The 26,035-nt window shown below is 35.3% G+C and overlaps 1 protein-coding gene across 4 annotated transcripts; it reads left to right on the top strand.

Annotated features, from left to right (window-relative positions):
- LOC123526549 (uncharacterized transmembrane protein DDB_G0289901-like) lies at nucleotides 1-25,800 on the top strand. 4 transcript variants are annotated; one of them, XM_053523035.1, is made up of 5 exons: nucleotides 1-395; nucleotides 10,672-10,897; nucleotides 11,499-11,578; nucleotides 18,713-18,730; nucleotides 22,901-25,800. In XM_053523035.1, exons 1-5 carry the CDS (start codon nucleotides 185-187, stop codon nucleotides 23,716-23,718), a joined length of 1,353 nt encoding a protein of 450 aa, XP_053379010.1. In that variant the 5' UTR covers nucleotides 1-184; the 3' UTR covers nucleotides 23,719-25,800. The 4 variants fall into 4 exon arrangements, with proteins under 4 accessions (XP_053379010.1, XP_045161679.2, XP_053379012.1 ...); XM_045305744.2 differs by having other exon boundaries at nucleotides 22,898-25,800; XM_053523037.1 differs by lacking the exon at nucleotides 18,713-18,730.
- The last annotated feature ends 235 nt before the right edge of the window (nucleotides 25,801-26,035 follow it).

Below are 26,035 nucleotides of genomic sequence, written 5' to 3'. Positions count from 1 at the left end.
CATCCATCCTCTAAGAAGATCAAGAAAACGACAGAATCTTGTCAAACTCATTACAAATCACTACCTTTTTTATGTTGTGGCTTTTTACATGGATTTTTGATGTATTGAAACATTAATTGAAAACTCTTCAGTCAGCATAATCTAAAGAATTTTTTCTTAGATCGTTGTGTGGCAAACAACAGTCATGAAGGGATTATATTTACTATTTGGAATTTTATGCTTTATATATTACACTTACTCAAGGCCTAATGGGTCTCCAAAGGACTCTTGCTTTTACATGACGCCCAGGCATATACATCCACACACTTACAGAAGGGTTTTCCCGACAAAAGCAATGGGACTTTATAATATCACAACGTCGGCGGATGTGTTTAGGCCAGACAGGCCAATACGAGGTGAGTACAGTTGCGCTTGAAGTTTTGCATTTTATATTTGACCCTTTTTTCCAAATCCTATTGTTGGTTAATATTATACTATGCATAAAAGCAAGAAGTCCAAACACATTTCTCTTAAATGAAGCCGGAATGGTTGTAAAGAATAAAAGTAGTATTTCACGTATTGCTAGTCGTTTACTGCGAAAATGTGAATCTCTTCAAACTGTCTGCTTATGTTCAGACATCGAGAAAAAAAAAAACAAGAAGCAAACAACAACAATAAATAAATAAATAAATATCATAATATCATGAATTCATGAAAACTTTAACTTGGTGAAGCTTTTCAAAACCGCTTCGCTGTAAAACGCATTTTGAAGCATAGCCAAAATAGATTTTAACAAAATGAAACATAGTTCCTATAAGCCAAAAAAAAGAAGCATTTAACAATATGAAAATTATTATATTCCTTTAGAATGATTAATATACGCATGCTACAATGCAACAGATGTAAATACATCAAGTAAGACATGTGTTTCCGCGGTGTGAACATTATGACGTGTATAAAGGTATATTTCAGAAATTATTCAAAATTAATTATCTGTCTAAATTATGAAACATGTACGTATATATTTGGACTACTTTTTATGAACTTTTAAGAAAACTTTTAAAGCATTTTTTATCTGAAATGTCATAAATTTACGTGTCAGACAATGTAGTTTACTTTTTAGCCAGTGCTTTAACAACTGGCTATAACTCTAAATCAGTTTCAACCTCGCGTCGTTTGAGTTTTCTTCTATTTCTGTGTGACCGCATCAAACAAATATTCTGGACGTGTAAAAAATAGTCCCATATTTAGTTTTTATGATCTCGATATTATGTGAGTGTGTGAGCAACCGAGGACTACTGTTTTAAACAACAAAAACAAGCAACAACGGATTCTAGAATAATTATGAACTTTATATTAACATTCGAAATATTCGGAATCACTCCGCTCTAGGGTTAGGGTTAGGGTTTAGGGTTAGGGTTGAAACTGGCCCAACCCTGGGGCAAACTTAGTTTTACATAGAGTTGTATAGAGAAAACCTTTAAAAATCTTCTTGTCTTGAACCACAATGCACAGAGCTTAGATATTTGGCATGTAGCATTGTCTAGTGGACCTCTACCAACATTGTTAAAATCATGACCGGTCTACGCACAATTAAATGTTGATTCTTCAGGTGTATTGGTTGAAATATCACTCAGTAAGCACTGGCTATCAGTCCTTTCAGGGCTTTGATTTATCTTTGTCAGAATCACTTATTAATGATTGAAAAATATTCGTGTGCCTCTTTTGCACTAACATAAGATATTTACGATCTTGCGCATTAACATATTTTATTAGAGCAAAAAAGGAGATAATAAAAAAGAGGGATCCACTCATACTTTACATTATATTAATCAAATATTGAAATCTATGGCAAATCTATGGCAAATATATGAGATAATAATTACCGAATATGGAAATTAGACGAAATTAATGTTTTATATTCATATCAAAAACGCGACAGCCATATTATAACCAAAACCATTATGACACTTTAAATATTTGAGCCGCGCCATGAGAAAACCAACATAGTGCGTTTGCGATCAGCATGGATCAAGATCAGCCTGCGAATCCGCGCAGTCTGATCAGGATCCACGCTGTTCGCTTTCAAAGCCTATTGCAATTAGAGAAACCACTAGCGAATAGCATGGATCCTGACCAGACTGCGCAGGTTGGTCTGGATCCATGCTGATCGCAAACGCACTATGTTGGTTTTCACATGGCGCGGCTCATTTGCGTTTATCAATTGCATTGTATGCCTTTCATTCAAATTTTATATTTTGCGAAAATTACTAATTGAATGTTTGTCCTGTGATCATATATTCATTCTAAACAGGTATGTAATAAACCTTTGCCGAAATGTCTGAAATGTGATAAATTTACATGTGTCATTTCATTGCAGTATACAATTTGTCATATTAAGTGTACATTGAGAATATTAAACGAGTTAAATAAAGTAATATTTTATATCATTTTTTTCAACGAGTTTTATAAATTCAATGTGGAAAGTCACAAATGTTATCATTGTTTTATCACAAGTAAGCTGTTCTTGCCGAAACAACAAAATTGCTTATTTCTTCAAGTCAACTAGATCAACGTCTCTTATACTTAATGCTATCTTTAAAAGAATTTAGTAAGGTGGAACGCAATGGCAAAATTGATACAGCGTTATTAATTAAACATATTTCGTAATATATATGTGAAATCTAGAATAAAATGTGTACAGATATCGTACTTTATTTGATATAAATGTGAATACAGACAAAAAGAAACACACACACACACATAAGAAATAACACAACAGTATCTCTGGTGCTTTTCTCTAAACATTTTCATACGTAAACATGTCAATAAGTTTTCGTTAATAACCTGTTCAAGTACAAAAGTATTTAAATACAAGCACCGGCAAACTTCTTAAGGGTTTTATTTTTGTCACTCTCGATTGCTTTCTAAAGGTGTACATATATTTATATTGTCAAGTCAAACAGGTGCTCCATAACTTACCCCACTTGAACTATACAATAAATCATTGTATGCATATATAGTCCAGACAGCTGCACTTCATAGTTACTTAACATATATGTTCGTGCACTAAAACTGACATCCACTACTACATTTAACGCACCAATTTTTCTCCGCCTCAAAGTCTCTGACATATTCAACTATATCCATTTTAAGTAACTGCGTGAAAGTCACAGCATAATTTCCGTCTTTGCTCTTTTAGAAGCAAGGGAAATAATTTCATTGATAAATGAATAGCACCACGAGCAATGGTTCCCTGTTTCAAAGTGTAACACGTGTTCTAAGCCCGTAACCATCAAATTCAAAATGGAAAATAAAAATGTACTATCTATTCAATTTTTTTAAGTTGCAAATATAAAACTTTGTCTCAGAATATACTTAAACAAGACACAGCTGTACAAACTTTCAACTACAAAGATTCAAAATATATTGCAACTTGACAAAAAGTCTCATAAATCGATTTCACTTTTAATAATATAATTCCTTCTTAAATAAGTAATAAATAGGAGAAGACTAGCCCTGTGATAGGTCTTAGACATCATGGAAATGACCTGCTAGGCTGAGATACAATGGCGGCGTCAAGTTTGACCTACGAAATTGTCAATCGTTTATCATAAAATGTGTGTATTTTTCCACCATGCGTGCGCTGTCTGACTTAAGATTTAAATATCTGAGAAAGAACAATTTGACCACAGTCTTCACTGTCCTGGAGATAGCACAATTTCACCGAGGTCCTCACTCTCCCAATCTGAAATGGTGAGAAATGGAAACGGTTATTGTTAATATAAAAATCTCAGTGGGTGCATTTCTTTTACTGTTTAACTATTGTTGGTTCTTACGCCATTATTCACCAGATAAAGGCAATACAGTGAAGATATTCACCAGATAAAGGCAATACGTGACATCTTTGTTAGCATGTATGAGTAAATTATCCAAGTTAAAAAGAAAAGAAATAAAGGTTAATTCGTGAGGTTGTTAGTTATATATATACATGTATTAAGTAGTTGTAGTCTGTCTGGTGTTTGTTTGACTGACAGTTACACTAAAACTGGTATAAAATCGTGATGGTCATTTTATTCAGGTTTAAGGTCAATGTCACAAAGCAATGCTTGTTTCGTAAGCGTGTTACAAAAAAATTTATAAAACATATTGTTTCTTTCAGAGGATGACAAGTTGGGCCGTATAAATAGAATTGTAAGCACCAGTAAATTATTTGAGTTAAACAATAGACAAAAGGTGTTAGGTATCCTTTTCACCAAGCTTGACAAGTGTTCCATGGTGACTTGATTTTATGCTGTTTTATTGTGTGCATATGTTTGACGACGTACACATGTGCGTCTAAAGAAATTGTTTGTTCTGTACTGCTAAAAAACAACCGACATTTTCAAGTGTCTTCTGAAAACATTACATGCCTTCAGATGAATATCATCAAATGTCCACCTTTCACTAAAATATCTGATCTTTCGAACATTTGCTTCAAATGTAAAAAAACCTCATCAAGTGTACTTAACTTTACTAAATACATTAATTGTAGATAAATTAATTGTGTATTTTTAGTTTTGTCGTCATGCAGTTACAGACAAAATACTTCTAACTGTATAGTGGTAGTGCACATTTATACTGCCTTAAGCTATGTACCTGTGCATTGTACTTAGTGTGTAATTAGTTTCTGTTATGTTTGGGTTTAACGTCGCACCGACACGATTGTTGATCATATACTTTCAAGCTTTGCTGGCGGTGCACAGCTTAAAGAAAAAAAGTACAAATCACTCAAGAAATGTGCTGCTCGATCAGTGTAAGGTGAATTGCTGCACTTTAATTAAAACAAATGTATTTTGGTTAACGGTCCATCATAATCAAAGCACCTCATGATATATACTATGGATATTTAGAATGCGCGTCGTATACGCGTTTTACATTCGTACTGCCGTTCGACAGGATTTAACAAACTTCGACAACTTGAAATTACTTTTTTGACAGAGGTAGTATTTTGTCGTTGACAAATTCATTAGTGCACTAATTAAGTAAAAACTGTATTTGACCTGTCAGTCCATTTTTTTGTCTTTTTGACAAGCCAATTTGTTACACAGCTGTAAATGTTAAAAAGACAATGCTCTGTAATATATATTTATAATAAATGTGTTTACAGGTCTATTATAAATGTGTTTATATTTTGAAGACTTCGCGCATGCGAAAAAAAGCATGACATGACAACAAATTAATAGTAAATACCGTTTTAGATACTTTAAATAAAATATTTAGTAAGCACTGACATATATCATATCGAAAAAGGAACAGCTTAACTCATGAAATATTCACGCAATATCTGCTTAATACCCCAGTCACACATACGGCGCGGAAAGTACGTCTAGCACGGATTAAAAACGTAGTAATCTATCTATTCGTATTTGATACGTACCTGAGACGTACCTAATAGTATAATCCGTTCAATTTAGTAAATATTTAGGCTCAGTATCGGATCGATACGGTAACTACGTTCTATCAGTAGTAACTGCATTTGCGCTATGTGTGCTGTAAAACAACTTTGTTGTCAAATTATGTTTCACTTGTGTCCACTACATTGTTCGTCTGATGCGTTTCTTTCAAACTCGCACTGAAACGAAAATTAGATTTCTATTATTATTCAACATCTATTGTCAAGTTTTATCTTGTTTTGTAAATTTTCCTTTCTTTTTGCTTTTTGTTGAATGATTTTTATGGGTATGATCAAACTCGATACATGTATCTGTATTATTGGTTTTACATTTCATGTTCTCTAGTTTAATATTCTTCTTGTCCGATGACAGAGCATTACATGGCGTCAATTATGACGTCAAAATGTGGCATGCCGTTCGGTTCAATACTACTCTAGAAAAAAAAAAAACAGCATATTTTTATCATATAATTTCAAAGAGCATGTTAGAATGAAAATAAACAAGGTCTTCTTACAGTGGGTTGACGTCTGGTTTACATAGGTTCCGACTCACTGGTTCCTCAAATCCTGCGCGTCTGATGTCAGAACTACTGTAAATCAGACGTTAGAGGTCCATAATACTTATATTTTTTTATCTTATTAAAAACAGATGAAACAGTTTTCCAAACAGATGTTATGCGTACTTACATGGTTAGAAAAGCACTCCTTTTAATATTGCACATGAACTGTTATAGTTAGAGCTATAAAGGGAGGTAATAAAAATAATATATTCAATAAAACATTCTAGTATATTCTGCAATATTCAAACCTTTGACAAATGTTAATTAACAAGAATTCAATGTATTTTATGTTCATAACGGAAAATGTGACAGCCACATGTAAAACAAAGGCATTATGAGCGTTTAAACAACAAGAAGGCCTTGTTTATTTGTTTAATAGGATTTAAGATTTAAAGTGGCATATTTAAAAGTTCTGTTTTTAATTTACATTTAAAGACATCTTTTATTTTTTTAATATGATGTCAGAGGTTGCGAATAATGTGCAGCCAGAAGGAGTCTTTGAATACCTTTCCAATGCTCTCGAACCCTCCTCGATTGTGTAAGTTCTGTATTGTGACAAATAGAAATAATACCATTTAATGTGTTTATCTTATGTCTTGAAAGGAAAATTGAGACACGACAAAATGATATAATATCTTCATTATTTTCAATGTTTGCCATTTACGTATGTTTTATATAAGACTGTGCACGGTTTATTGATGATAATGCGTGTACACTTTAAACAATGGAAATCCAACCTTTTATTCAGTTTTCAGTAACATTTTTGACTGATTCCTATACGACAAAGGTATGCTTAGTATGCAATAATGTAAAATTGCTATGAATAATTCATGAACATGTGTATTTCATTTATTTTTATTTCAATTTTTATCGCATTTTAATACCTAATTCCTAGTTTTAACTTAATTTCTTTGTAACGCTGTTATATAATGAATATCTGAATAGTTATTAAAATCATTTTTTGGAATGACCTTTAAAATTTTTTACGATGTATGCTCATACATGAGGGGTTTTCCAAAAGTTTTGAAGTTTTGATGCATCACACAGATGCGTGAAGTTCCATTCTAGGAATATTTGCCATAGTGCTTAAGTGTACAAACCCGCCAGTACACTGGAAAATGACAGATGCAAGCACAAGACCAAAAAAAAAAAACAAAAAAAAAAAAAAAAAAAACAACAACAACAACTACATAATTTTCTCTTACCAGATAATTAATAGTTCAGTTTTGGAAAGTTCGAAATTGTCACATGTAGGAAGGTTAAGTAGCTAGATTGTGGCCTGGCCAACGTACTTCAGGCATGCTGTACTACGTTTATAGGATTTCTGCAAAGTTTTCTACGTGATACTTTCGAAAAACTTTGTGTCATCTGTAGTGTTTGTTCGATTTCTAATTTTCGTTTTGGTTTAAAACACAGTGCCAGTAACTTCATAGCATATGCATGTTGTAGGCTGGGGAACTCCCAGCATCATTTTGATCAACGGTTAACAAATGGGATCCAGTTTGCATTTTGATGTGTTTAATTTTATAGTTAGTCCTTCAGGCAAACGTCTTGCTCTTAGCTCCGAGTGTCTCAACGTTTACGTTAAGTCGAAACTCAAAGTGCAAACAACATTTTATTGCTTGAAATTCGACAAAACCATTTAGAGACAGTTGGACCTTCTGTGGAATTGTTGACAAGTCACTTTTAAATATACGCTAAGGTCTGGCGTACTAGCAATTTTCATACCTGTCATTTGGATTAACCCTTGTAGTACATGTACATAATATATCCTAGATGTTGCTCCATGGTATAGGAAATGACACGTGCCATCCTAAATTCTGATAAAATATAAAATCGGGATAAATACCGCCTTTACGAAACTTGAACACCTTTCGTTTGAGAGTATACATAAGTTATTGGCAAAATACAAAAAAAAAATGTACATGTATATCGAAAATAAAGAGATTCAAGCACTTTTCCTGAACTTCGTGACCAAGTATTGTAGGACGTATTTTAGGATATAGGTCATGAGAAAATTTTACGATGGGTTTAATAATGACAACTAACTGATTAAAGTGTTCAAAAAAGTAATTTATGTTGTGAATTTTATTATATATGTTAACAATAAAAAGATTGTTTCAGCGCGCGTTAGTTGATAGACATGTATAATGTATTATAACATAATTGACGCATCACGCGGCAATATGAGATTGTATGTCAAAGAAGTAACAATTGGATGAAACTGAGTCATTGTCACATGACATTGACAGCGAAAGCGACCCAATTATATGGACAGCAAATGACGAGACCACGCTTAGGGAATTAATCTGCAGCCTATGCGCATGCGTACGTCCCCAGCCACTGCAAATTGGTTTGAAACTTTGTCAGGAGTTTAGATAGTTAGATACTACATTCACCTACTAAGTATTATTATCTTGTGGACTGATAACACAAACAGGAAGTGACTACATAGTGTTACATGTGAAGTAGTCAAAATGTATTTCCATACTGTATAATACTTTTCTATTTTGATAGGAATACATGTCATACTGAATGGCCATATATGGTTTTCATATCATTGAAATACTCTAAAGTACTGAAAATGAGGCCTCAAGATTTGATTGTTTACATGAAATAAAGAAGGAACTGGATTAGTAGTATATAACTATAAAAGTGTTATTTCCATTTAAATTGTACGAGTATCCTAAATGCATGAAAAAAAAATACCAGTTTCAGTATGATAAAATTAATTTTCAAGGTTTTACAGCTTTTCCAGTAAGGTACGCTAGCATGCCAAATTTCCTTTAAAACAGCTGTCACGACATACAAGTTATGGCCGCTGTAATGAAGTATTTCGACCCCCATAGAATAATGACCCCCGGTCATTATTCTATAGAAAAAGTGACTCCTCGGTCATAGTATTATGACCTCCAGATCATAGTACTATGACTCCCCCACGTGAAGTAAACTGAACCTCATGAAGAATATTGACTCCCATAAAAAACGACCCCCGGTCATTTGGTCAAATTTAGTAATAACTCATGTATCTAAGGCCTAATTGCTGCATTTTATGCCCCCATTCAGGGGAGGGGGCATATAGATTTGCCCTTGTCCGTCTGTCTGTCCGTCCTTCCATTTGACAATTAGCCCCAGATACCATCACTTGACACAGAAATCAGAGCATTCCGCAACGGGAAAAGGGATTCTATTTCTAGATGCTGTATCTTGGTGTATACAATTTTTTTTCAGGAAAATAACAATTCACAATACATTCACAAAACACACCAGTGTAAATAATCCCTGCAAACTTCGGTATGAAGTAATTCTTCAGAAGAAAACTGCACAAGAAACTGCTAGCATAGAACTTAGTATTAATAGAAGTTGCAATACTTAGCAGTGGCAGTAAAGTACGGTAGCGGCAACAGTAGAAAGTAGTAGTAGTAGTAGTAGTGGCAGTTGCAGTAGTAGCAGCAGCAGCGCAGCAGCAGCAGCAGCAGCAGCAGAGAAATAAGTGACAGCAACAACAGCAGCAGGAGAAGAAGAGGTAGATGTACAAGACGTATTAGTGGAAGCTGGTATAGTAGTATCAGTAGTAGCAGTTGTAGTAGTAGTAGTAAAAGTAGTAGTAGTAAAAGTAGTAGTAGTAGTAGTAGTAGTAGTAGTAGTAGTAGAAGAAGTACACGTAGTAATAGCAATAGAAGTAGCGGCACCAGTAGTAGTAGCACAATAAAAATATTAACTATTGGCAATGGAGGGTATTAGAGTTGTAGATCTAGTAAAATTGTCCGTTAGGTTTGGTGGGGATCACTTTTTAATAGATATTATCGTCGAAAGTATTTTTAGGAGCCGGTGTTTTACACGTAAAGAGTAACTTTTTTAAATAGAATAATGTCCGGGAATCGGTATTGTATGAGAGTTCGAATGTAGTGATTTCGGCAGTGAGTATTTTACACGGAATGAGTTACTTTTTCTATAGAATAATATCCGGGGTCGTTATTCTATGAGATTCGAAGGGAGTCATCTTTAGCGAGTCAGTATTTTACTTGAAGGGGTCAGTTTTTCTATAGAATAATGACCGGGGGTCGTTATTCTATAGAGTTTTCAAAGGGAGTCAGTTTTTTATATGGGGAGTCAATATTTTACAGGAAAGGAGTCACATTTTCTATAGAATAATGACCGGGGGGGGGGGGTCGTTATTCTATGGGGGTCGAAATACTTCATTACACCGCTTCTCATTGTATGGGCTTATTTTTGCCATATTTTATCATTCTGTGCTCTAAACTGCACTCAAATCACACACTTCAACTGTAAAATGTACCCAGTCTTAGTTCTGACACCTAAAATTTAGCAAAATTTAGTCAGTATACGCATTGTTAGAAAAAAATAAACCCTTAACAGTGAATTTGAAATATTTTTTAGTTTTTTTTTTGTACACATTATCTGCAAAATTGCACTGAAATTATCATTTTCTATCATAATCTGACCAAATTAACCCATTTACAGCCACAAGTTGCTCAACTTCTAGTGATGACAACTTCGGTTGAATCGCAGGTAGATCGAAAACCTATATTCTACCTTAACGTCTTGTACCCACTCACCTCTATAACAAGAAACAACATTAATCTTCAGAAATTTAAGCGATTTGATAAAAGATATGATAAAATTATAATTATTACCATAGTAAATACATCAGCTTTTATTTGACTTTTTTTTCAGTTACATTATGGGGTCCACCTTTCAAAGGGTTCATGATGGTAGCTGCGGAGGAGGGTGCTAAAGATTGGCCCACGGGTATATTTTATAGCGAAGATGGGGGCTGCAAACGATTAAACTGTTTAGCACGTGGTGACACGGTGACGCATCAAAATAATTCTTATAAAGACTCCGTGTCTGTATTATGGTACGGTCCAGAAAATATGATGTCAGAGCAAATCCAATTTATGTGAGTATTTTCACTGTATACAGTTGAGTAGATTGTCCAGTAACCGCCCATATATCGTAAATGTTTTAATTTTTCTTCTTAGGATACCTTTATATTACTTAAAGCGTTTAAAGGTGCGTTTAGGATACCTTTAATTAAAGCGCTTTAAGATGAGTTTCATTGAAACGTCTCGGGATATCTTAATTGAATTAAGAAATAATTTATAGCAAAACAGTGCTTTTAAAGCATTGTTAGTCATATTACAATTATATCTTATTGCAATAAGCGTCTATTCGTTTGATAAACTGGTCAGGGTGACAGGTTACAACATTTACGTTTCTGTATTTATAATTTCTTTGATAAATATAATTGGTTTAAATGTGAATTTGATATAGCTATGTTGGGGTAAGCATATATTTCGCAGGATGTTCAGATACATGCTAGCCAAGCATTTCCAAATGCCGAGGAGACGTAGTTTATACTAAAGTAATTAAGACATGAACTTATGAACTTATCAGTTTCCTTCAAGCAATGTTTTTTTTTTTCTTTGGTCACGGTGTTTGCACTTTTTATAATACGTTAAATTTGAGAGATATTGTAATATTACTTCCGTTTATTTCAGAGCAACAGTTGTTGTGAATTTGACGATATACTATACAAATATTAGATCAGGAATGATTCGACTTGATCCCTCATTACATGGTAAGTATCAAAATACATGATATAATGTGTCTTTAAAATCTCAGTTGTGATAGAAACTGTCCGTTAAAGGCAATCGGTAATTTCCGCTTAATTACGTAGCTTTGTATGACGTTTCGGCGTTCTTCACACCGTGATGTAGGTTTGACGGTCCTAAATGTTCCCCCTATAATTTTTGTAAAAATGACAATCTAAAACATGGGATTTTTTATCAGCATTTACATCCTTGCGCTTCTTTTGAGACTACCGTTGCCTTATGGTCTCTCTATTGACAACAAGAAGTATTAGAAAATATGGGGTTGGAAACCATGGTCAAGTGACTGAGACAATATCTTTATTTCATAACATAGGTCTATAAAAGTTCAATTAGTACAGACAATTCAAATTCAAGTTGCTAGACATACACTAATGATCAATGCCATATTGAAACAAATGAAAAATATGCTAAAGAATGCAACCGGAAAACGTTTGTAATTTGTTTTGAACATATGCATTATTTTACACGTTAATATAAAAACAAGATAATTATTTTTCATGTCATAGTACTTAACCTTAAATAGTAGCAGAAGTAATTAATGTCAAACTCCTTATGACAACAACAAATAAAAATGATGCATATGACATAATAGCGTTAAATAATTTAATTGTGTCAGTTTTGTTTACACTTAAGGAGCACGTACCTTCCAATGAGTGATTAAATATACAATGTACAATATGAACGCCTTAAATTTGACACAACAGGGAAATATTATACATATCCACACCCAGGCGACACACGAACTTGGCCAAAACATCGCAATTAGTGACTTTTTTTGTACAGAGACATACATTTAATTAGATACAGTGTTGATGAGATCCTAATTTTGATCTTTAGTTTTTGGAAATTTTAAAACTTTCAGACTTTACTTTCCAACTTAGGTTTGCATCAGGTAAACATCAGCATCATTTTCGTAGTTATACAGTGAAAAATGGCGGCATATCATATCAACAAACTGCAGGTCAATGGAGAACGACGAACATAATATATATAGCATTCGGATACATGTAGCACATCAAATGGTGATAATGTAGACCTTTTGTAAAGTACATTCTACCAATTCTCCAATAAATATATCAACGTTATAAGTTCTAAATAATTACGCGACAAATAGACTAAGTTTGTTCAGTACAGCTATATTTGTGCTGGAGAACAATTCCAACTTGAAAAAGTTCGGATTAACATAGTAATATCGTTTCAACTACTTTTTTCTTTCATTAACAAATTGTTGACATATAAAAAGAAAGTGAAATTCATAACCTACATCACTATTACAAAAAGTACATTTTCTTTCAGAAGATGGTATTCCCTGCCATCTTCCCATTTCCACAGGTAATCTATGGTTTCTAACAAAAACGCATAATCAATAGACTACGTCTAGATGACAAAAGACTGATGTAAACGCTTCTATGGAAATTAGTTTTAATAGTTTTGTAAATATTAGTGCTTGATGTAATTTGTAAATCAGAATGCCATTTCTGTATAAAATTGCTCTAAATTTTTGACAAATTGACTCAATCAACCATTAGTCGCTTAAGAACTCTGACTATGCCATACACCCGAAAATCCGGACGAACATATTGGGACTTTATAGTACCTGAAATATTCATTTCATATATCATTCTGTAAACTTTACGAGACATTTTTTCAGTATTTTCATTAGAACATTTAGTAAGTTTTGTCCAAACGATATAACTCTTCTATGGATATCAAGACATACTTGAAAGATACCAAGTTCACCATAAAATTATATCATCTATGAAATTGTTGGTCGACTTCTTAAGTTTAAAGATATACAAACCTTTTTTAATACAATCAATATTTCCAAAACCCCAAATTTCATAACCATACAGTAATACTGGTTTTTCCATTTTGTTAAAGAGATCTATTTCCAGTTCATATGACAAATTAAGGGGTTCGGTTTTTTCTCAAAAAAAAAAAAAAAAAAAAAAAAAAGAAAACAATGCTTTATTTCCCTGGTCCTCTATATATTTCTTTGTTGTAAGAACAGAGCCACCCTTAGTAAAGTAAATGCGAAGGCACTTGTAGTGCTTGACGATTTCTACCTGACTGTTTCCAATATATAAAAAAAAACAAATTTCATCTGGTTCTACCTTTACCAAAAATGAGTATTTTTGATTTATCAACCGTTATTTTCAATTTCCACTGGACACAATGTGATTTCAATACATTTAAGGCATTTTGTAAATCGTTTTCAGGGTCTGCGAATATCATCTGCATATAAATCAATAATTCAAGTATATTTTAAATTTTCGGCATTTAAATGTTTGCTAAATCCCTCAACATTACTTTCACATAGATAATTTTTTAAGTCATTTAAGAATATACTAAATAAAAAAGGCGACAAATGTTCGCCTTGTCTCACACCGACATTACAATTAAAAAAGTCTTTACATTTTCCATTTATCTTTAACCGTTGCACTTTATACCACAAGTCGTTTCTACAAAAAGAGTCAAATGCCTGCTTAAAATCTACAGAACAACAATACAATTTCTTTTTACTAGACTGTACAATATCTATCAAGCTAAAAATCATCACAAGCTGAGTGAGATTTTCTAAAACCTGCCTGTGAAGTAAATAGCGCTGTCTTCATGTCTACAGTAATTTGAGGGTCCGACATATTTAGAATCCATGCTGTAAGCTATCCGCCAAGTGCATCTTAAAATGTATGTACTTCGTTTGTTCAACCATTGCTACCGTCGTTGCTGTTGAGGTGTGGATATTACTCCCACGCTTTCTTTGTCAGCCAATGAGAACCATCGGTATCAATTATTGGTTCTCGTTCTGCTTTTGGCTCATATGGCCTGGAACAAGTGAACATTTGGTCGAATACTGGAGAGTCTTTAAGCATCCGCCACTGCCCAAAGGCGCTCGCTTGTTGCGAAAAGTAGAAAGAGAACCAGTTACTCGAATTGAGCCACCAATTACACACGGGAGTAACGTCTGTACCTTAAGAGCAACGAAGGTAGCAATGATAAAACAAGTTATGTACTCGTGGTATGTGTCGAATGTGTGTAACACAACTTGGACAACACACGTATTTCGATTGTTATACTTTCCAAACAATTTGACAGCTTAGAGAACGCATTCTTCTACGTCATTTTGGTGCATGTAGGCTACATAAATATCGCCGCCGGATGCATCCTACGGAAATGTTAATTCTGTTTATTATTTCAGTTTGGCAGTTTTAGTCACAGCAGCAATGAAATGTTATTATTTCTAAATGGCAATTTTAGTCACAGCTATAATAAAATGTGTTCATATTTTATCTCTACTTTCGAAATTGCCATAAATTCATTGCATGAGATCATGCAGTGTTTTGTTGAATTTGATTATAAAATGAGTTGTCGGCAAAACATAAATGTGAAATGTCATTTGCAAAGTTTCAACAGTTGTAAAGGCAGGTCCAAACTGTCCAATCTTTCTCAGGTTTCCTATAGAACAAATTGTTCAATCATTCTCAGGCTTCCTATAGAACAAATTATCAAATCATTCTCAGTTTTCGTATAGAACTAACTACCTTTCTGAGCCCACCCGCTTAGCTCAGTAGGGAGAGCGTTGGTCGACGGATCGCGGGGTATTGAGTTCGATCCCCGGGCGTAGTATGTTCTCCGTGACGATTTGAAATCATTCGTCCTCCACCTCTGATTCATGTGGGGAAGTTGGCAGTTACTTGCGGAGAACAGGTTTGTACTGGTACAGAATCAAGGAACACTGGTTAGGTTAACTGTCCGCCGTAACATGACTGAAATACTGTTGAAAGACGGCGTTAAACTCAAACCAAACAAAATCTTTCTGTGTGCCAATATTAAGGTACTTACTCCGGTCCGTCTAGATGAAAGCTTTCGAGTACCATGGCATTTTTACATTGCTTTCTTTGCATTAAGCAATGGACAAGCAGAGAACCAGCAAACCTATCGCAATTACCCAAAAGAAACTAAATGAAAATTATATGCTACTGACGGTATACCGCGGTATACTCGTATGTACCATACTTTGTGTTTAAACATAGATTACAGGATAGATTTAAATCTACATCAGGTTAGAGCTGTGAAAAATATAGGAGAGACGCTTGTTGAAGGAAATTGAAAAATTCTAAACCAAGATTCATGTCACAGACGGGTATAATTGTTATTGTTTTTTAACCAGGTTTTCAACGAAAACTTGAGTTACTAGGTTGGGGTATGTCGTTGGGCGGGCGGGCGGATGGGCGGCGGCGTCAAACTGGTGACCGGTCAATAACTTTTGTTTCGGTAATGATATTTGAATAAAACTTGGTATGTATGTAGCTTATATCAAGACAAAGGCTGGGATTGATTTTGGGGTTTCTGGAGTCAAGGTCAAGGTCACTGTTACTTAAAATAGAAAAAGGGTTTCCGGTCAATAACTTAACTTAGGAATAAGTTATCATGATGAAACTTGGTGTATAGAAAACTTATATAAAGTTGTAGCTTGGGATTGATTTTGGGGTTTCTTGGATCAAGGTCAAGGTCATTGTTACTAAAAATAGGGTTAGGTTAGGTTAGGGTTAGGATTTAGGGTTTAGGGTTAGGGTTGTGCTTTAAAGTGGTGCACTGTGATTCAGTATACTTTTGTTTTCTTATGAAAAGTGTTGAAAACCTGGTTTCGTGGCATTGCCGCGTTTCTTGTTTTTTTTTTTTTTCGGCGACGCCGTCTAAATTCGTTTTCGTTACCTATGCCACGTGACCTCAGTTTGCAAATCAAGCTACTTGATAACGCATTATAGATAATTTATCAAAATGGAAGATTTATGCAACACTCTGCCTGATTGGACGAGAGTGTCAATTTCTTTCACTCTGTTGATTGTGCTACGCTGAGTGAAATGTAGACAAAGCATTCACCCTAAACGACGCTGTTCACAGTTTTAAAGCTAACTTTGGCTCAGTATATTTAGCAAGAATATTGATATATCTCAAAATGATAAGTAAGTTTAATAAATATGATAAAAACCTGTTCAAATACCAACATATATCAAATTAAAAAAAGAGCTGAATACGGTCTGCGTATCACATGAATAAGGGTGTGATAAGAGTCTTTTATGTAGAGAAGTGTTTTTTAAAGGATTTTCCTTCTTACAATTGTCGTGTATATGAAAAGGTTTCTTGTTTTTGTGACTTATTCAGATTGCATATTAAAATGAGTACTTGTTTGCTTTGATATATTTGTTATAAATTATTTAACTGATTTATTATATATGAATATTTTTCTTTAGTATGGTATGCAGATATTGAACTCAGTTGAAATCTATTTCATTATATATATGCTATATAATGACTGAATCTCATTACACTGAAATGAAGGTACGCTGCATACAGTTTATCTATGTGATATGACTACGGTCAAACTTTGCTTATGAAACAGAAATATTGAAATAATTACAATTGTATGTTTTGCTTGACCTTCACTTTTTTATAGGTGTGACGTTATTGTCCAAAGATTCATAAATAGCGAATATGCATTTGTTAAAGCGGGATCAGTTGGCCTATTTTAGAAATAAATAAAAATAATAAATAAAAAAATCCTTTAATTGATTTTTTCTCATGTGTTCTAATCAAACTTGATTTGTAGCATCTTTATTAGGCCCGCAGCCGACTTTGTTCAGCTGGGACATTTGACCCCTTTTAAGGGCTGCTAGAGCTAAAACTAGAAATGCCTTTATACAGCGTCTCATAAACAGCTTGGTGGATCTTTGTCATACATGGTCTGGAGCATCATTATAAGGTCCTCTTCCAAATTTATTTATATAGTAACTTGGGCCCTATTAGGAACCACTATAGCTAAAAGTAGATATGCCTTTCTTCGCACTAACCACAAAAATGTAATGGATTTTTATCAAACTCGATGTGTTACAATATCGTAAGGTCTCCTGCTATTTTGTTACAAATGGGGATAGGGACCAATTTAGCTAAAAATATAAACACGTTTAATGACCTCTTCTCATGAACCGCTTCATGAATCTTCATCAAACTACTGCTGTAATTATTCGTCTAAGGATAAACGAAACAAAATTGTAACCCTACGAAACCTTTGCGAAAAATTAAAAAATAATAAAAAAAAAATGTTAAAGTGCGGTGTTTAGTTTTGCAATTTGAAAAATGTTAGATGAAAGATGAATGTTAGATGAAAATTCATAAACTTCTTTCCTTATTACAATTCGCCGACCATCATTTTTAAAGATATTTCTTGTTATCAATTTAGCCCAAGGAGTTTATTTTCTTCACGGCTATCCTTTAGTAAGTTATATGCCATTTTTTCTTGTCTTTGAAGTGAATGCTGATGCGGTTCAAAGTGAGGTCATAGGAATAGTTACAGATTTAAATGGGCCGCTGTCTAATCTTGTTTGTGTTAAATGTGCATTCATTATCAGCTGAAATGGTTATATCTTATATTTTTGTATTTGTTAACTCAAATAATGCACAGTTCATTACGAAGTATCGTTCCGGCGTGATATCATTTTATATTTATATGTTATTATATCTTACAGAGTACGGTTGATTTCGAACGTAATTTGTCGGCATGATGCATCCTCTCTCTTGTCAGTTTATTGCAATTGCTTATAATATCATCGGATTGTCTGCTTTTAAATCAAATTATGCATAGTTGATCTCAAAAGTATCTTTCTGGCATGATATTTTACTTTATTGCCAGTTTATTGCCAGTTGTCTTTTCTCAGCTTTTAAATCAACATTGCAAGTGTAGTACACAGGCATGATGTTAAACTTATAACGTCCATTTGAGCCGCGCCATGAGAAAACCAACATAGTGGCTTTGCGACTAGCATGGATCCAGATCAGCCTGCGCATCCACGCAGTCGGATGCGCAGGCTGGTCAGGATCCATGCTGTTCGCTTTCAAAGCCTACTGGAATTAGAGATACTGTTAGCGAACAACATGGATCCTGAACAGACTGCGCGCGCGAATGCGCAGGCTGGTCTGGATCCATGCTGGTCACAATGCCACTATGTTGGTTTTCCCATGGCGCGGCTCATTTATTGCTTGTTGTCTAAGGTTATAACTAATTATATATCATGGTTTTCCTTTTTGTTAAATTTGATTAGCCACAGTTGATCCCGAAGGTAATGTGCCGGCATGAAATTTATCAAATATATTTGCTGTACATGCCATTCTCTGAATTGCCGTTTCTTATACCGGGCTCGTATTCATCAAAGTGTCAAGAATGAAACTTGAACTCGGACTGAAGAAATTATTTACCAAAACTTTTTTTATATCAAATTCTCATAACTGAAATTTGGCTAAGCTATTTGTAGTTACAGAATGCACGTTTATGTAAAGTTTAATGCACGTTTATTTAAAGTTTCAGCGCAGTCTGTGCTAATTTAACACTGAGAGAAAATGGAAAATATAGCATTGTAATGTTTTGGTCCAAGTTTTTTACTTAAAACTTTTATGAATATGTGCCCTTTTTTCAAACTATTGACTGGGCTCGAAATCTTTAGGCAAATCTGAATCACTTCCGAGCCCGTTTCCGTGTTAAATCTCACTTTTAATTATCGAAGTATGGTGGCCGCTGGAGCCCACTTTTTAGCTCACCTGAGCAATGCTCAGGTGAGTTTTTCTGATCACTCGATGTCCGGCGTCTGTCTGTCGTCTGTCTGTCTGTCCGCCAACATTTCGCTTTTGTATAGGATAGAGGCTGTATTTTTCAACTGATCTTCATGAAATTTGGCCAGAATGATTACCTTGATGAAATCTAGGCTGAGTTCGAAAATGGGTCATCTGGGGTCAAAAACTAGGTCACTAGGTCAAATCAAAGAAAAACTTTGTGTATGCGATAGAGGCTGTATTTTTCAACTTATCTTCATGCATTTTGTTCAGAATGATTATCCTGATAAAATCTAGGCCGAGTTTGAAAATGAGTCATCTCGGGTCAAAAACTAGGTCACTAGGTCAAATCAAAGAAAAACCTTGTGTATGCGATAGAGGCTGTATTTTTCAAGTAATTTTTATGAATTTTGGTCAGAATGATAACCTAGATGAAATCTAGACCGAGTTTGAAAATGGATTATCTGTATTCAAAAACTAGGTCACTAGGTCAAATTAAAGAAAAACCTTGTGTATGCGATAGAGGCTGTATTTTTCAACGTATCTTCATGAATTTTGGTCAGAATGATTATCATGATAAAATCTAGGCCGGTTTCGAAAATGGATTATCTGGAGTCAAAAACTAGGTCACTAGGTCAAATCAAAGAAAAACCTTGTGTATGCGATAGAGGCTGTATTTTTCAAGTAATCTTCATGCATTTTGGTTAGAATGATAATCTTGATCTAAAACTAGGTCACTAGGTCAAATTAAAGAAAAACCTTGTGTATGCGATGGAGTCTGTATTTTTCAATTAATCTACATGAATTTTGGTCAGAATGATTGCCTTGATGAAATCTAGGTCAGCTTAGAATATGGGTCATCTGGGGTCAAAAAGTAGGTCATTAGGTCAAATCAAAGAAAAACCTTGTGCATGCGATAGAGGCTATATTTTTCAACTGATCTTCGTGAAATTCAGTCAGAGTGATTGCCTTGATAAAATCTTGGTCAAGTTTGAATATGGGTCATCTTGGATCAAAAATTAGGTCACTAGGTCAAATCAAAGAAAAACCTTGTGTATGCAGTAGAGGCTGTATTTTTCAATTGATCTTTATGAAATCTGGTCAGAATTATTGCCTTGATAAAATCTAGGTAGAGTTTGGTTATTGGTCATCTGTGGTCAAAAACTAGGTCACTAGGTCAAATCAAAGAAAAACCTTGTGTATGCAATATAGGCTGTATTTTTCAATTGATCTTTATGAAATTTGGTAAGAATGATTTCCTTGAGTATGCGATAGACGCTATATTTTTCAATTGATTATCGTGAAATTCAGTCAGAAAGATTGCCTTGATAAAATCTAGGTCAAGTTTGAATATGGGTCATCTGGGGTCAAAAACTAGGTCACTAGGTCAAATAAAAGAAATACTTGTGTTTGCTCCAATTTTAATGATACTTGGTCAGAATATGTTTTTCCATGCAATCACTAGGTCTATGTTTACACTGTTATGGTGTATAATGGTGTGTTTCTCAGGAGAGCGACCTAGGGCCATCTTGGCCCTCTTGTTTATAACATACATTTGTTTGTAATGTATGATGATTAAATTTGTTCAGCTAAATTCCCTATCCTGAAATTATATTTGTCTACTAAAATGTTCTAAGAAACGACAAATCTTCTCTTATTGGTTTATATGTGAATTTACATATAAATTTTGTTTCGTGTGTTCTTTTTCATACAATAATTAGTGTTTTCACTTCAAATCCTGCCTCTGTTGTGTTTAGTGCATGGCTATGTGCCCGATCTTGAAAACTTCCGCTGCGAGGGTTGCGAATGCTGCATTTTGTAATAGTTCAGTAAGAATTGCGCTTGCATTAAAGTGAGATAAGAGTCTTGAAACTGCATTTCGTATTTTCATATGAAATAGCCTAAGCGCTTTTTATATTAGCATGGCTTTTAATTTAGCAGAGCGTAAGCCACTGTGGTTTGAAATATATGGGCTGATCTGCGTTTTTGAACATTATGATAAAATTAACAACACATATATCCACAGAACTAATACTGTTCAGCACTGCGTATAAATTATTTCTTGCAGGGGTGAAAAAGGTTAACATTCAAGTCATTGGCCTGAAATTTTGAGTACGTCAAGTGCCAATATTATTTTTGATGCTTGATCTAGACTTTGTTTCCTGAATAAGATGAACTTAGATCAAAGAAAACTACCCGCAATTTTAAATATCAAAGAATCATAAATCTAGGACGATAATGGCCAGTAACAATTTGTTGGTTTTTTTTTCGAACTATCTATATACAGCAAAACTGTTGTCCGAATCCCCGCGTTTAGCTACCCAGTTGGGACCATCATAACATCGGTAATCCAAACGTTTTCTATTTAGTTACCCAGTGGGAACCAACAGTAAATCTGTTGTCCGAACGTTCTACATTTAGATACCCAGTTGGGATCGTCATTAAATCTATAGTCCTAACTTTTTCTATTTAGCTACCCAGTTAGGGTCAACAGTAACACTGTAGTACGAAGGTTTCCATTTAGCTACCTAGTTGGGACCAACAATGAATCTGTAGTCAGAAATCCCTGCATTTAGCTACCTAGTTGGGGCCAACATTGAATCTGTAATCCGAAATCCCTGCATTTAGCTACCTAGTTGGGACCAACAATGAATCTGTAGTCAGAAATCCCTGCATTAAGCTACCTAGTTGGGACCAACAATGAATCTGTAGTCAGAAATCCCTGCATTTAGCTATGCACTTGGGACCATCAATGAATCTGTAGTCAGAAATCCCTGCATTTAGCTACCTAGTTGAGACCAACAATGAATCTGTAGTCAGAAATCCCTGCATTTAGCTACCTAGTTGGGACCAACAATGAATCTGTAGTTCGAACACTCTGCATTAAGCTGCCTAGTTGGGACCAATACTATGTGTAGTTTGAACTCGTGTGCATGTCAGCTACTTAGCTGAGACCAACAATAAATCTAAGGCCCGACTTTCCTGTATTTAGCTACCTAGTTGGGACCAACAGTAAATCTGTGGTCCGAACCCTTTGTATTTGACAACCTAGTTGGGGCTATCGTTAAATCAGTTGTTCGAACTCCAAGGATTAAGCAGACGCAATAGGATCAAGTTGAGCCAGAATCAAGCTTACCGGATAGGACATATGATTGGAACCATTCAATAGTTCGCAGCCTAGCGGATTCAGATGTTTTCTGCGGATATTTATTTTTGTCGGCGTGCATTGCTTCTAGTAACGAAAATACAGCAAGCTTGTCATTTTCTTGCTTTGAGTGCATGTAGCTTTGTTAGTGCTTTTATTGATAAGGGCATGAAAATTATGACAATCTTTTGAGACTTATTTGCATAACTTACTCTTTGTATTTCAGTAATGATATACGTTAAGCTGGCGTATGAATTTGTGAACATTTGCTAAAACTATTTAAACAAATTGTTCAAATTACTTTCATCATTTCATTTTTATCTGACCTTTACCAGGTCAGGAACGTACCAAAATCTCAAATGTAACAAAAGCTTTAAAGACAATACATGTAGTGTCATTTTGTAAAGCGGTGGTCATGAGAACAGAGCTTTGTAATATTTAGCCACTAGTAAGCATTACTTTACTTTATAGTGACTTTACGGAAGGTCAAACTTGATGCGTTGACTAATGCAAACATGTTTTGACGATATTTCAGCAGCAGCTGGAGCCGGTGGCGAAGGAGGAGCACCTGTTGCGGTTACCATGGATCCCTGGCTGTCTGGACAGTCGGTCACTCAAGCCCCAGCCAACATATGGAGCAGTCTGATTGGCGGTGCTGGCCGTGGTGCTGGTGCTGGTGCTGGTGCAGGCAACGGTTGGGGCTCAAATACGGCAGGCAACACTGGCTGGGGAGCAGGAGGGAGTACCGGTGGTGGCTGGGGTGCTGCGAACGCGAACACAGGAAATAATGGATGGGGAGCAAACACTGCAGGAGGGGGAAGCTGGGGTGCAAGTGGTGGGACTGGGGGATGGGGTACCTCTCAGACTGGGACTGGTACCGGGGGATGGGGCGCCCAGGGTGGTACAAACGGATGGGGTAGTCCAAATAATCAAGCTGCAGGTGGTACCTGGGGTGGCAATTCTGCCTCGTCTTGGGGAACTGGGGGCACTGGAACTGGTACTGGCACGGGCACTGGTGGCAGTTGGGGCACGAATGGGGACTGGCAGCAAGTGAATCAGGGATCAGTGACAGCAAGTAGTTGGTCTCAGAGAGGGGCACAGTATCAAAACGCTGACGGGAGTGTGGCATGGAACAATGGGCGGACGTCATGGCATGCGCCAGGAGACGGGAAACCCATCTGGAACTGGAATTCTGGGAAAATTGTTACCACGCAATCACCTTCCACAACACAAGCCCAACAAACGACAAAACCCGCAGGAGGAGCAGGATCGACACCCGCTACGGCATGGTCAGCACAAGCTTTATTAGAACTTGTTCAAAGACTAGGATTCGGTCCTGTTGCGAGAGGCCCATAATTCTTTTGCCAGTCTATTTATTATGTTTACAAAAGCTCAGTATTCTGTGAAGAGTCTGTTGAGATAAGCATTCAACGCTAATCAAATTTCACTTAATAGCTCTTGTGGTTTAAAATAAAGTGTGCTGGCGTTTAAAATAGGAATAAAACCTTGACCAACAATATAACGTTATGTAATTTTACTTCAAAATAGGGAAACAGTCGCCCGGGATCCGAACGTACTATCACCCGTTTGTTGTATTGTAATTTACCTACGTAGATAATCGGTCAGGCCTAACTTGTTCGGGAATATTGACGAAATTGTTATCACATTGGACTCTTCTTTGAATTTATAGGTGTCGGAAGTTACGTAATATATATGTATACATATAAATTCAGTAAATAACATAAGTGCAAATTTAAACAGCATACCTGCATAAGAAAATAAAATGAGCCGTGCCATGGGAAAACCAACATAGTGGGTTTGCGACCAGCATGGATCCAGACCAGCCTGCGCATCCGCGCAGTCTGGTCAGGCTCCATGCTGTTCGCTTTTAAAGCCTATTGGAATTGGAGAAACTGTTAGCGAACAGCATGGATCCTGATCCTGCGGATGCGCAGGCTGGTCTGGATCCATGCTGGTCGCCAACCCACTATGTTGGTTTTCTCATGGCACGGCTCAAATGCTTTGTAGATCTCTTCCTGAAGCGGGAACATACTGGGTATTCGAACAAATGTGATCTTTAATTTCGTTGAATTACGTATCATTTTGTTGGAATTTTATTAAAAGTTAAAGACAATAATGTACACCTCGATTTGCTTCTGACTATTTTCACATTTTATTTTTAAAACTGATTTATTATATCTCCTAACCGTATGTAAGAACAGGGTAGTTGGAGTCACTATGTACATGTGCAATTTTTGTCATACTGATGTAAGTTCCACAAATATGTACGTAGCGCTTAATAAAACGGCGTATTAATACATTTCTGTCTATATACCAAGTTCCATTCGTCCGACTGCCGCACTGTCTACTCTTTCTGACTTTTTTTTCCCCGCAAACCTTTTTATTTGTTTTATTTCACTGTTTTTGTTGGTTTTCTATTTCTGTTAAACATTTAAGTAAATTGTGTTCACAGTTACAAAATGTACATAATTTCTCCGATATGACTCAAATAGTATGGCCAGTAAATGGTAGTCAATTCAGAACAGTTTAGTGACAGAAATTACAAACAAAATATTTGTCGTAAGCTTGCATAAATCAACAGCTGCATGCCTTGTTAATTGTATTTCTAATTTATTTTGAGTTTTCTCCCCATTGCAATAAGTAGCTTATTGTATTTTTCTTGTATTTTGCAGATTTGCTGCATGGCTTTTGATGTTACAACCGCTGTTTGTGTTTGCACGACGCTTCATCGCACATCATACGTCACGCTTTGCATGTTTACGTCTTAAAAAAACAAATTGGTTCAGCGACACAAAATTATTACCATACTCGCTTTATACATGTTATTGTCTTGTTTATATCATCATATTTTTTTAAATGCATGGCTTGACAGTTGTACATTTTATTACACATACCATTACTAAATGCACATATGTTTTCGTAACGAAACTTAACCCTAACGTAAGTGCGTATTGAAAAATTACACCACCCATCTGGGTCATTTCGACTACAAATGCACAATGTCTTGCATGCTATTTTTCATTTTTTAAACCGCACGCGACGCAAAAGGTAATTGAAGATGCAGACATCTATAAAGTAATGAGTGCAAAAAAACATTTGCTTTATTTACTGTGTAACATCAAAAGAAAGGGAAAAGGTGAAAATAATTTTCAAGTCGTCTGTTCCCCGCGCTGCGGTCTAATTACATTACTATAGAAACGGTACTACTAATGAATGATGACACTTTTAATCGCATATTTTTTCTTTGTCTTCGTAATTGCGTACAGGCGTAAAAGGCACACTATAAATGCTTTCAAAGTTCAAGGTCAGCAAATGTCAAAATGGTTGTTCATGTAACATATGTGTTTGCCTTTTACGTATATTTTGTTTCAACAATATAAATTATTTGAAAATATTAAATACATTACTTTAAACGTTTCTTTTCTCTCTTTTGTTATATTCAGTACTAAAACTACACGGAGTGGAAAACATCATACTGTTTTGTCTGAGGCAGCCCGACAACGCCAAATCTGCCCAACAAATCTAACTGTTGAATTATATTAAAAAATCTTCACAAATCATTTGGTCTGGATCATATCATGTTAGCACTGTATTTGCCTGTATGCTTTTCAATGGTATTGTACGTTTTTAGCACGCACAGCATGCCGAGTGT

Source organism: Mercenaria mercenaria, chromosome 14 (assembly GCF_021730395.1).
Source record: "Mercenaria mercenaria strain notata chromosome 14, MADL_Memer_1, whole genome shotgun sequence".
NCBI classification, from domain to species: Eukaryota; Metazoa; Mollusca; class Bivalvia; order Venerida; family Veneridae; genus Mercenaria; species Mercenaria mercenaria.
This window is presented reverse-complemented; position numbering and strand designations above follow the sequence as displayed.

Bases quoted from the DNA above. Each gene is read 5' to 3' on its own strand.
- LOC123526549 (XM_045305744.2), top strand. From the start codon at position 185: ATGAAGGGATTATATTTACTATTTGGAATTTTATGCTTTATATATTAC. The intron at 396-10,671 runs GTGAGTACAGTT...CTTTTTTTTCAG, and splicing joins GCCAGACAGGCCAATACGAG to TTACATTATGGGGTCCACCT. The intron at 10,898-11,498 runs GTGAGTATTTTC...CGTTTATTTCAG, and splicing joins TCAGAGCAAATCCAATTTAT to AGCAACAGTTGTTGTGAATT.